The sequence below is a fragment of the Pseudophryne corroboree genome, chromosome 5, assembly GCF_028390025.1.
Source record: "Pseudophryne corroboree isolate aPseCor3 chromosome 5, aPseCor3.hap2, whole genome shotgun sequence".
Taxonomy (NCBI): domain Eukaryota; kingdom Metazoa; phylum Chordata; class Amphibia; order Anura; family Myobatrachidae; genus Pseudophryne; species Pseudophryne corroboree.
The window spans coordinates 442,430,363-442,442,638 of NC_086448.1; the positions used below are offsets into that span (position 1 = coordinate 442,430,363).

General features: G+C 44.8%; 1 protein-coding gene across 8 annotated transcripts in view; it reads left to right on the top strand.

Annotated features, from left to right (window-relative positions):
- LOC134927840 (uncharacterized) overlaps positions 1-12,276 on the top strand; it is a 298,227-nt gene that overhangs the window by 237,162 nt on the left and 48,789 nt on the right. For all 8 annotated transcript variants that reach the window (XM_063922888.1, XM_063922889.1, XM_063922892.1 and 5 more), the window contains one exon: positions 113-220. In XM_063922888.1, the coding sequence (XP_063778958.1) occupies positions 113-220 (108 nt within the window). The remainder of the gene's footprint in view (positions 1-112; positions 221-12,276) is intronic.

The window sequence follows — 12,276 nt, forward strand, 5'->3', positions numbered from 1 at the left end:
TGTTTTCCACAATTTAGAATTTTCGGTGAGAAATAATCTTTAAAAAAAAAAAAAAACTGAGGAAGATATTTTTTAAAGTTGTAAATCTAATCTGTTTTATTTTTATATACAGGACTCACTTAAAATTGACAATGACCGTGAAGCATTGGCCATCACATTGCTCACAAACAAGCTGACATCTGACATAAAGATATGTACAGAAAAGATAAAAGAAGGGGCTGTAAGTTTATCCTTGTTATTGTGTTTTCAATGCATCTTTTGTATTTGGATTAATGCTCGAAATGGCTTGAAGATACCACCTTAAACTATTTAATGACCATCTAAAGTCTGAGCCATTTCGAAGTTGCATACATTTTATATTTGTTTGTGTTTTATTGGAGCAGGTAAACATCCCTCCTTGATGATAAATAAGTATCTGAGGAGATACAGATGTGTCCTTATACATCTTTGCTGCAGTCACGCCAAATAGCCCCTCTTGGCACTCCAGGTCATGTGAGAAACTTCTAGCATTGGCTGTCTTTTTTTTTATTTTATTTTTTTTTGCTTGAAAATGCATCTTAGTCGCATGAGGAGACTACTGATTAATTTGATATAAGACTTGTATATCTGTGTGTGACTGAGACACTACACAAAGTGCTACAATGTAGGAGCCGCAGCTTTTTTTTACAATTCAAGTTGTGTTTCTGCTCTGTAGACAGACTCAGTCACACACAATGGACAATTGTCATATATCAAATTAATCAGCACTGTCTTCTTGTGCGTCATAGCAGTGTTGCAGATAAGACGCATTTTCTTTAAAAAATACACCAAACGTTAATGGAGTTGCACTGGACCTGGCGCCTCACTCATTCCAGACCTCTTGCGCTGGATTGCGTATTGAGGCTGGATGTATGAGGACACATCTGTACATAGGATTTTAACGTGTTTTTGTAAAATTTGACTTTGTTTGCTTGCTATTCTGGTTTAATAAAAATGTCTATTGCTTTAAATGTGCCTGTTCACCTAATGAGTGTTAAAATATAATAATTTTCCAATTCAATTAAAGATGTGCTATCACTAAAATAACATTTTAACACTAGTTGACTATTGCATTAACATTGCATTGAAACTGCATTACAAATGTTGCTATTGACATACTGTATTCCTCATATGGCCACAATTACAATGTGTTCACATGCTGCAATTTACAAATATCACAGCATGAATTGGCCTCAAAGCAGTCACAATCCCAAATACTCCGTTTATAGTTTTCTCTAACGTCCTAGTGGATGCTGGGGACTCCGTAAGGACCATGGGGAATAGACGGGCTCTGCAGGAGGCAGGGCACTCTAAGAAAGAATTAGGACTACTGGTGTGCACTGGCTCCTCCCTCTACGCCCCTCCTCCAGACCCCAGTTAGAATCTGTGCCCGGACGGAACTGGGTGCATTTTAGTGGGCTCTCCTGAGCTTGCTAATAAGAAAGTATTTTTGTTAGGTTTTTTTATTTTCAGAGAGCTTCTGCTGGCAACAGACTCTCTGCTACGTGGGACTGAGGGGAGAGAAGCAAACCTACTAACTGCGGCTAGGTTGCGCTTCTTAGGCTACTGGACACCATTAGCTCCAGAGGGATCGAACACAGGAACTTAACCTTGGTCGTCCGTTCCCGGAGCCGCGCCGCCGTCCCCCTCGCAGAGCCAGAAGACTGAAGCCGGCGAGTGAAGCAAGAAGACGTCAAAAACGGCGGCAGAAGACTCCTGTCTTCATATGAGGTAGCGCACAGCACTGCAGCTGTGCGCCATTGCTCCCACATTACACCCACACACTCCGGTCTCTGTAGGGGGGGGGGGGGGCCTGGGCAGCAATTGAGTACCTCCTGGCAAAATAGGGCATATATACAGCTGGGTACTGTATATATGCATGAGCCCCCGCCATTATTTTTACACAGAAGCCCGCCGCTGAGGGGGCGGGGCTGCTTCCTCAGCACTCACCAGCGCCATTTTCTCTCCACAGATCTGCTGAGAGAAGCTCCCCAGGCTCTCCCCTGCACGGTAGAAGAGGGTAAAAAGAGAGGGGGGCACATAAATTTGGCGCAAAAACAGTATATACAACAGCTACTGGGTTAACACTAAGTTACTGTGTGATTCCTGGGACATATAGCGCTGGGGTGTGTGCTTGCATACTCTCTCTCTGTCTCTCCAAAGGGCCTTATGGGGGAACTGTCTTCAAATAGAGCATCCCCTGTGTGTGTGGTGTGTCGGTACGCGTGTGTCGACATGTCTGAGGTAAAAGGCTCCCATAAGGAGGAGATGGAGCAAATATGTTTGTGAGGGTGTCTCAGTCGACAACGCCGACACCTGTTTGGATATGTGTAATTAAGTGCTAAGGTGAATTTATTGCACAAAAGATTAGAGAACAGACAGGAAATCTACCCATGTCTGTCCCTATGAAGCAGAAACCTTCAGAGTCTCACAATGCTCACTATCCAGAATAATAGACACTGATGTCGACACGGAATGTGACTCCAGTGTCGACTACGATAATGCAAAGTTACAGCCAAAATGGCAGAAAAGTATTCAATATATGATTATTGTAATAAAAGATGATTTGCATATCACTGATGACTCATCTGTCCCTGACACAAGGGTACACAGGTGTAAGGGGAAGAAAGCTGAGGTAAATTTCCCTCCTCTCATGAGGAAAGAGCGGGAATCTCCAGACAAGAAGCTGCAGTTTCCCACAAAGAATTCTCAGGGAGTATCCTTTCCCCACTAGGGCCAGGATATGATGGGAATCTTCCCCTAGGGTGTCACATTTGCCCAAAAGGTAACCCTGACGTAACAGCTATTCTCAGGGATCCTGCAGATAGCGTGCACATTCTGGTACACTACTCAGACCGGTGATTGGGTCGGCATGGGTTTATAGCGCTGTGGCGGCGTGGACTAATTGAGACCCTAGTATGTACATATATATATATATATGGAGATATATATATATATATATATATATATATATATATATATATATATATATATATATATATATATATATAGACAAAAGCTGGCGGCACTCACAGGTCTTAATGAAGCAGTAATATAACGGCAAACGAGCCTTGAATAGATCAACGTTTCAGTTTTAATCAAAAAACTTTTGTCAGGATACAACAATGTACACAAACACATACCTTTATAGAAGAAAACCACAGTGCAGACTCGTGGTCCCGGAGCCGCGGCCGAGGTGAGTGACGTCACTTCCTCTGCGACCAGTGTGAAGACTACAACACCGTCAGCCGTTGCTAGGAGACCCAAACAAAAAACAAAAAATCGTGAAACTGGATGTGATATAACACCACACTAACAGTTAGTGAAGAAAAATACATAGAGCAGAGGGGAAAAGGCCAATGAGCAGTATATCGTAACACAAGGAAGAATAAATATATTTAAGTTAAATGATATAATGAAAACCAGACCAAGCAAAAAATCGAAATAAGGTCTGAGCATATTAAAGCACCGAAGTGCCTGAAACAGGTCATCTAGACAAACAGCCTAAAATTATAACATATGCAAGGTGTTCACAGGTATATGCTGCGCCGCATCAGAAATTAATTAGCTGAAAATGCAAAATAGAATAAACTCTCTATCCACCATATATCTATTTCTTCTACTGCACAATGTGAGTGGTTATATAAAACAATTCCAAGAAATATATTCGTTGAGGCCCGCTGGTGCAACCGTGTTGAGTTTGTGGATCCAGCGCGTCTCCAAACGAAGGAGTTGCTTACCCCTGTCTCCCCCTCTGATGTTCATGGGAACATGATCGATAATTTTATATTTAAGAGAGGACAGATTATGCTGATGTGTTTTAAAATGTCTAGCAACTGGCTGGTCCTGATTACCACCCTCCAGTGCCTGTCTAATGGCCATTCTGTGTGTTGCCATCCTCTCTTTGAACGTGCATGTAGTCTTTCCTATGTAGAAAAGTCCGCAGGGACATCGGATGTAGTAGATGACATATCTGGTGCTGCAAGTCAGAATATGTTTGATGGGGATACGGACTCCGGAATGTGGATGGTAAAAATCCTTACCGGTTTCCATATAACTGCAAGTTATGCAGCCAGTGCATCTATAACATCCTGGTTTGCGGCTTAAGAAATGAGACTGTCCTATATTTTTAGTGGAAATATCATTTCTCACAAGAAGATCTTTCAGATTCTTATTCCTGGTAAAACTTGGTAAGATTTTAGTCTTGCTGGCAAACTGTAGATCTGGATCAAGCGCTACTACTGGCCAGAGTTCTTTTGCAGTTTTAATGATGGTAGTACTGTGAGGATGATATTCTTGCACAAACACATGCTTCTTGACAAGTGCATTTTTAGCCCCCGTCGGTGCTAATAATTGAATCCTAGGGATGGCTAATGCTTTCTTTTTTGCCAACTGTAAATCTGTATATTTATATCCACGTTGTAGAAATTGTAATATCATAGCATCAATATCAGCTATGGCATTCTCTTGTACATCTGAAATTCTACAGACTCGTAGGAATTGTGAAAATGGCAGACCTCTGATACAAGCAGGTGGATGTTGACTCTGTGCATGTAAATATGTGTTGCGATCTGTGGGCTTTTTATACAGGCCTGTGTGAATTTTACCCTGTTCTAGTGAGATGTTCACATCTAGGTAATGGACCTGTGACTCACTAATATCCCAGGTGAATTTGATAGTGGGGTCCAGAGTGTTAATGTGTGACAAATGTAGATCTAACTGATGTTTGCTGCCTGTCCAAATAAGCAACAAATCATCTATATAACGTGTGATCCATAACAGATCACCTGATATTTCACTGTTGCAAAGGATCAGTTTTTGTTCAATTTTGAACATGTAGATGTTCGCCAGCGACGGAGAGACGCAAGATCCCATCGCGCAGCCCCGCCGCTGGCGATACCATCTGTTGTCAAATAGAAAGTAATTCCGTTTTAAAGTCAGATTCAACAGTGTCAAGAAAAAGGTCAGATCGGGTCCTGTATACATGGGATTGTCAGTGAGGAATAGTTTCACTGCCTGTATGCCCTCATCTTGTGGAATGTTGGTATACAGAGAAACAACATCTAGTGTACACAGTACACTGTTGTCAGGAACTGGAGAAAGAAGAGCAAGCTTATTAATCAGAGTGGTAGAGTCTTTCAGAAACATGTCATGTGCTTGAATGAGTGGTTGGCGGTATGAATCTAAATACTGAGAGATTTTGTAGTATATGGAGTCTCGGGCCGCAATGATGGGCCGACCTGGGGGACAAGTGGGGTTTTTGTGCAACTTAGGTATGGTGTATAATACAGGTGCAACTGGGAAATCTTGCAGTAAATTACGGCTTACTTGTGCTGTGATGGTGCCATTGTCAACTGCTTGTTTCATGATGGATTCTAGCTCCTCCTTATATTGCTGAGTAGGATCACCCTGTAGGGCCTCATACACATTCTCATCCTGCAATTGTGAATAAATCTCTTTCTTATAGTCGGTAAGATTTTGTACGACAATCCCCCCTCCCTTGTCTGCTGGGCGAATGACCAAATCTCGGTCATTCCTAAGGACTTGTATAGCCTGTCGTTCCTCATGTGATAAGTTGTTACGTGAGGGCAACTTCTGTTTAGTGTGTGCTGAAACGACCCTATCTAGAGTTCTAGAAAAACATTTAATAGATGGATTATTCGACGGAGGGTCGAATCTAGATTTACTTTTGATACATGCGGGTATAGGGGTACTTGCAGACAATGCAGTAGGAGGTGATTTTTCAAAATGTTCTTTAATGCGTAATGAACGGGCAAATTTGTAGGAGTCTATTTTCCATTGGATATCGTTGAAAGGTGCTGAGGGTACAAACGATAACCCTTTACTGAGTACGGACATTTCTGCAGAATTAAGGACCCGGTTGGATAAATTGAAGACCGCTGTTACTTGCGTCCCTTTGGCTTCTTTGGCCCGGTCCCTCTGCCCTTGCCCGCCGCGCCTCGTGCGGGTCCGGTGTTGTCCTCGCGCTGCGCACGGGTGCGAACCCCTAAAGGGGGTTTCCCCGATTTTGAGGAGATAGGGGTAAGCAACTCCTTCGTTTGGAGACGCGCTGGATCCACAAACTCAACACGGTTGCACCAGCGGGCCTCAACGAATATATTTCTTGGAATTGTTTTATATAACCACTCACATTGTGCAGTAGAAGAAATAGATATATGGTGGATAGAGAGTTTATTCTATTTTTGCATTTTCAGCTAATTAATTTCTGATGCGGCGCAGCATATACCTGTGAACACCTTGCATATGTTATAATTTTAGGCTGTTTGTCTAGATGACCTGTTTCAGGCACTTCGGTGCTTTAATATGCTCAGACCTTATTTCGATTTTTTGCTTGGTCTGGTTTTCATTATATCATTTAACTTAAATATATTTATTCTTCCTTGTGTTAAGATATACTGCTCATTGGCCTTTTCCCCTCTGCTCTATGTATTTTTCTTCACTAACTGTTAGTGTGGTGTTATATCACATCCAGTTTCACGATTTTTTGTTTGGGTCTCCTAGCAACGGCTGACGGTGTTGTAGTCTTCACACTGGTCGCAGAGGAAGTGACGTCACTCACCTCGGCCGCGGCTCCGGGACCACGAGTCTGCACTGTGGTTTTCTTCTATAAAGGTATGTGTTTGTGTACATTGTTGTATCCTGACGAAAGTTTTTTGATTAAAACTGAAACGTTGATCTATTCAAGGCTCGTTTGCCGTTATATTACTGCTTCATTAAGACCTGTGAGTGCCGCCAGCTTTTGTCCATTTGCATATTCCACTTTCAGTGGTAAGGAAGGCACCCAGGCACTTACTAACCTGTTGGACGGAGTGCCAGCCATTACAGAGACTTTATATATATATATATATATATATATATATATATATATATATATTTATTTTAAAGATGCTGTCTTAAGAGAGATATATATATATATACATATATATATATATATATATATATATATATATATATATATATATATATATAATAAAACATGCCCAAAGAGACATGTGTATACTGGGTCCTAGAGTCAAAGCTATGTAAATTTCTGCTTGACGTGTCCTGTAGAATATGCAATGGACAGAGGATGCCGACATAAGAGGCATATAGAAGGCTGAGGATTGTGTGGAGAAGGGTTCTCGGACCTGGTCTCCACAGCTATAGCTGGTAATTCTGATATTTTGCCTTATATTCCTGCACAGCCTAGGAAAGCACGTCATTATCAAATGCAGCCTTCCGAACAAAGAAACAAAGTCCGAGGTGCGTCCTTTCTTGGCAGAGGCGGGGACAGAGGAAAGAAGCTGCACAACACAGCAAGTTCCCTGGAACAGAAGTCCTCCCAGGCCTCTACAAAAATCCATCGCATGTCACTGGAGTTCCACAGGCGAAGCTAGGCCCGGTGGGGGCACACTTTCGTAAGTTCAGCCACAAGTGGGTTCACTCCCTATTAGATCCCTGGGCAATAGATATGGTGTCTCCGGGATACAAGCTGGACTTGGAGAAGATGCCTCCTCACTGTCGGCCCTGCCGGCTTCCCCCTGCGAGAGGGAAACAGGGTTAACTGCAATTCACAAGTTGTATCTTCAACAGGTGGTGGTCAAGGTTCCCTTCCTTCAACAAGGAGGGGGTTATTATTCGACCATGTTGTAGTCCCGAAACCGCACGGTTCGGTCAGACCCATATTGAATTTAAAATCCCTGAACATATACCTGGAAAGGTTCAAGTGCAAGATGAAATCGCTAAGAGCGGTCATTGCAAGCCTAAAAAGGGGGAGATTTTATGGTGTCTCGGGGCAAAAGGGATGCATACCTTCGTGTCCCCATTTATCCACCTCATCAGGCGTACCTCAGAATTGCGGTACGGAATTGTCATTACCAATTTCTGACGTGGCCGGTTGGTCTCTCCACGGCCCCGAGAATATTCACCAAGGTAATGGCGGAAATGATGGTGCTCCTGCGGAAGCAAGGTGTCACTATTATCACGTTCTTGGTCGATCTCCTCATAAGAGCGAGATTGAGAGAGCAGTTGCGGAACAGCGTATCACTTTCTCTGGAAGTGTAACGGCAACACGGCTGGATTCTATGTATTCCAGAGTCGCAGTTGGTTCTTACAGCTCATCTGCCTCTTCTAGGCATGATCCTAGACACAGATCAGAAAAGGGTTTATCTCCTGATAGAGAGAGCTCAGGAGCTCGTGACACTGGTCAGGAATCTTTTGAAACCAAAACAGGTGTCAGTGCGTCACTGCACTCGTGTCCTGGGAAGGATGGTGGCATCATACGAGGCCATTCCCTTCAGCAGGTTCCATGCGAGGACCTTCCAATGGGACTTACGGGACGAGTGGTCCGGATCACATCTTCAGATGCATCGGTTAATCACCCTGTGTCACCCGGTGTCTCTGCTGTGGTGGCTGCAGAGTGCTCACCTTCTCGAAGGTCGCAGATTCGGCATTCAGGACTGGGTCCTGGTGACCACGGATACAAGCCTCCGAGGGTGAGGGGCAGTCACACAAGGGAAACAATTTCCAAGGGCGGAGGTCAAGTCAGGAGACTTGCCTTCACATAAATATTCTGGAATTAAGGGCCATATGCATCGCCCTAAGTCAAGCGGAGAACTTGCTTCGCGAAAAAACGGTGCTGATTCAGTCAGACAACATCACAGCAGTGGCTCATGTAAACCGCCAAGGCGGCACAAGGAGCAGAGTGGTGATGGCGGAGGCCACCAGAATTCTTTGCTGGGCCGAGAATCACGTAAGAGCACTGTCAGCAGTGTTCATTCCGGGAGTGGACAACTGGGAAGCAGACTTCCTCAGCTGGCACGACCTCCATCCGGGAGAGTGGAGACTTCATCAAGAAGTCTTCACGCAGATTGCAAGGCAGTGGGAACTGCCACAGGTGGGCATGATGGCATCCCGCCTCAACAAAACGCTACAGAGATATTGCGCCAGGTCAAGAGACTCTCAGGCGATAGCTGTGGACGCACTAGTGACACCGTGGGTGTTCCAGTCGGTTTGTGTTTCCTTCTCTTCCTCTCATACCCAAGGGCTGAGAATCGTAAGGAAAAGAGGAGTGAGAACAATACTTATTGTTCCGGATTGGCCAAGAAGGACTTGGTATCCGGAACTGCAAGAAATGCTCGCAGAGGACCCATGGCCTCTGCCTCTCAGACAGGATCTGTTGCAACAGGGGCCCTGTCTGTTCCAAGACTTACCGCGGCTGCGTTTGACGGCATGGCGGTTGAACGCCGTATCCTAGCGGAAAAAGGCATTCCGGATGAAGTTATTCCTACGCTGATAAAGGCTAGGAAGGATGTGACAGCAAAGCATTATCACCGTATATGGTGCAAATATGTTGCTTGGTGTGAGGCCAGGAAGGCCCCTACAGAGGAATTCCAGCTGGGCCGTTTCCTTCACTTCCTACAGTCGGGAGTGACTATGGGCCTAAAATTGGGGTCCATAAAGGTCCAGATTTCGGCCCTATCCTTTTTCTTTCAAAAGGAACTGGCTTCTCTTCCTGAAGTTCAGACTTTTGTAAAGGGAGTGCTGCATATTCAGCCCCCGTTTGTGCCTCCGGTGGCACCTTGGGATCTTAACGTGGTGGTGAGTTTCCTGAAATCGCACTGGTTTGAGCCACTTAAAACCGTGGAGTTAAAATATCTCACGTGGAAGGTGGTCATGCTATTGGCCTTAGCTTCGGCTAGGCGTGTATCAGAATTGGCGGCTTTGTCACATAAAAGCCCCTATCTGGTTTTCCATATGGACAGGGCAGAATTACGGACTCGTCCGCAATTTCTGCCAAAAGTGGTGTCATCTTTTCATTTGAACCAACCTATTGTGGTGCCTGCGGCTACTAGTGACTTGGAGGATTCCAAGTTACTAGATGTAGCCAGAATGGCTGGAGTCAGGAAAACTGACTCGCTGTTTATCCTGTATGCATCCAACAAGCTGGGTGCTCCTGCTTCAAAGCAAACTATTGCTCGCTGGATCTGTAACACGATTTAGCAGGCTCATTCTGCGGCTGGATTGCAGCATCCAAAATCAGTAAAGGCCCATTCCACAAGGAAGGTGGGCTCTTCTTGGGCTGCTGCCCGAGGGGTCTCGGCATTACAGCTTTGCCGAGCGGCTACTTGGTGAGGTTCAAACACCTTTGCAAAGTTCTACAAGTTTGATACCCTGGCTGAGGAGGACCTTGTGTTTGCTCATTTGGTGCTGCAGAGTCATCCGCACTCTCCCGCCCGTTTGGGAGCTTTGGTATAATCCCCATGGTACTTACGGAGTCCCCAGCATCCACTAGGACGTTAGAGAAAATAAGATTTTACTTACCGGTAAATCTATTTCTCGTAGTCCGTAGTGGATGCTGGGCGCCCGTCCCAAGTGCGGACGACTTCTGCAATACTTGTATATAGTTATTGCTTACATAAGGGTTATGTTATGGTTGCATTGGGTTTATCTGATGCTCAGTTGTTGTTCATACTGTTAACTGGGTACGTTTATCATGAGTTATACGGTGTGATTGGTGTGGCTGGTATGAGTCTTACCCTGGATTCCAAAATCCTTTCCTTGTAATGTCAGCTTTTCCGGGCACAGTTTCCTTAACTGAGGTCTGGAGGAGGGGCATAGAGGGAGGAGCCAGTGCACACCAGTAGTCCTAATTCTTTCTTAGAGTGCCCTGTCTCCTGCGGAGCCCGTCTATTCCCCATGGTCCTTACGGAGTCCCCAGCATCCACTACGGACTACGAGAAATAGATTTACCGGTAAGTAAAATCTTATTTTTTCTCTAAAACCCATTTTTCCAACATGAAATTGTGTTTGCTAAACTTGGAACAATATACCCTGCTATGGGTATACACTTTACACACAAACATCTAGTGCAGATCACTGCATTGTGCATTCAGGAAACCACGGCTTACTGTAAATTCTGGTATTAAATGCTTCAAATAATAAGTGATTGTTCCTTTACATCCATACTCTGTTTTTCTGCAGCGAGGTACACTGTGTTCCACAGGGAATACATCGTTGTGTAGAGCGGGATCTTGGATCCAGAGGCGCCATCAGGCAAATCTTTGACTGTCCCAGGATGCATTGGGGCCTCCAGGCACTGAGAGCTCAGTTTCGAGTGGTGCCTGCAGGCAGCAGGTCACCTAACAGGCATTCTGCACTGGGCAGCACTGAAAAAGCTAAAAGAAGAATTCAAGGGCCGCAGCACTGTTATGTCAGGGTGACTGTGTTGGTCGCGTACACCAGGATTTAGTTCACAAGTTTGTGTATTCTAATGCTGTTTGTGTACTTTGTCCGCAAGTTGTGTACTCTATCTGGCATCATCGTTACGAATAGCCTGATTGTTGCTTTATTACAGTGTCCAACAATAAGGGCAGTAAAACTCTGGAAGCTTCTGGAAGTTGCAAGGCATGCTTCACAGGATTACCAGAGGGGAAAGTATTGATGGTCTGTATTCTAAATGTTATACACCTCCCAGCCAGCCTGCAGCTCCTGTCACTACAGTGGAGCCACCCTGTACTATGTTCACTACCCTCCTTGGGACTCTGGAGGACCTTTTGGCCACACACCCCCATCCACCCATATAGGAACACTGCCGCCACAAGTTGTCCCCATAGTCCGCCCAGATGCAACAGTTAAATCAGTCTTTGGCTAGACAGAAATCTACCCCAGGTCACTCCCGTGTCTTCCTCCTCACAATCCACTAACCGCTGATGTTTCATCTGATGAGGAGAGGGAGCATATAGGGTCCTGTCAGACTCTGAATCATGTGTTACTGATGAGGATTCTACTTTCCAGGTTGATGTCCCTGCCTGGTGGATGCTATTAAGCATATCCTACTGAGGATGAGGATTCCACTACAGTGGCCAAGAAAACCGATATGTTTAAACAATAGAAGGTGGTTAAAACGGTATTGCCCCATTCTGATCATCTTGTGGACATCAGGAAGGAACCCTGGTTTACCCCAGGTAAGAAATTCCCGCTTCCTAAACGGGCTTTGGTTCGCTATCCTCTCTGCAGAGTTATGTAGTAAGTGGAAGAACCCACTGCCAGTGGATTCTCATGTCATTCATCTCGTGGTGTTGTCTACTCTGCCTGTCACCACTGTCACTTCCTTGAAGGAACCGATAGATAAACTTGTGGAGGGATGCCTGAAATCTATATATTCCCTCGCAGGAGCCATTCAAAGACCCACTATAGCTGCCTCTTGGGCCCCAAAGGGTATTGAGGCGTGGGTTCAGGCATTAGAGGATGAGGCGT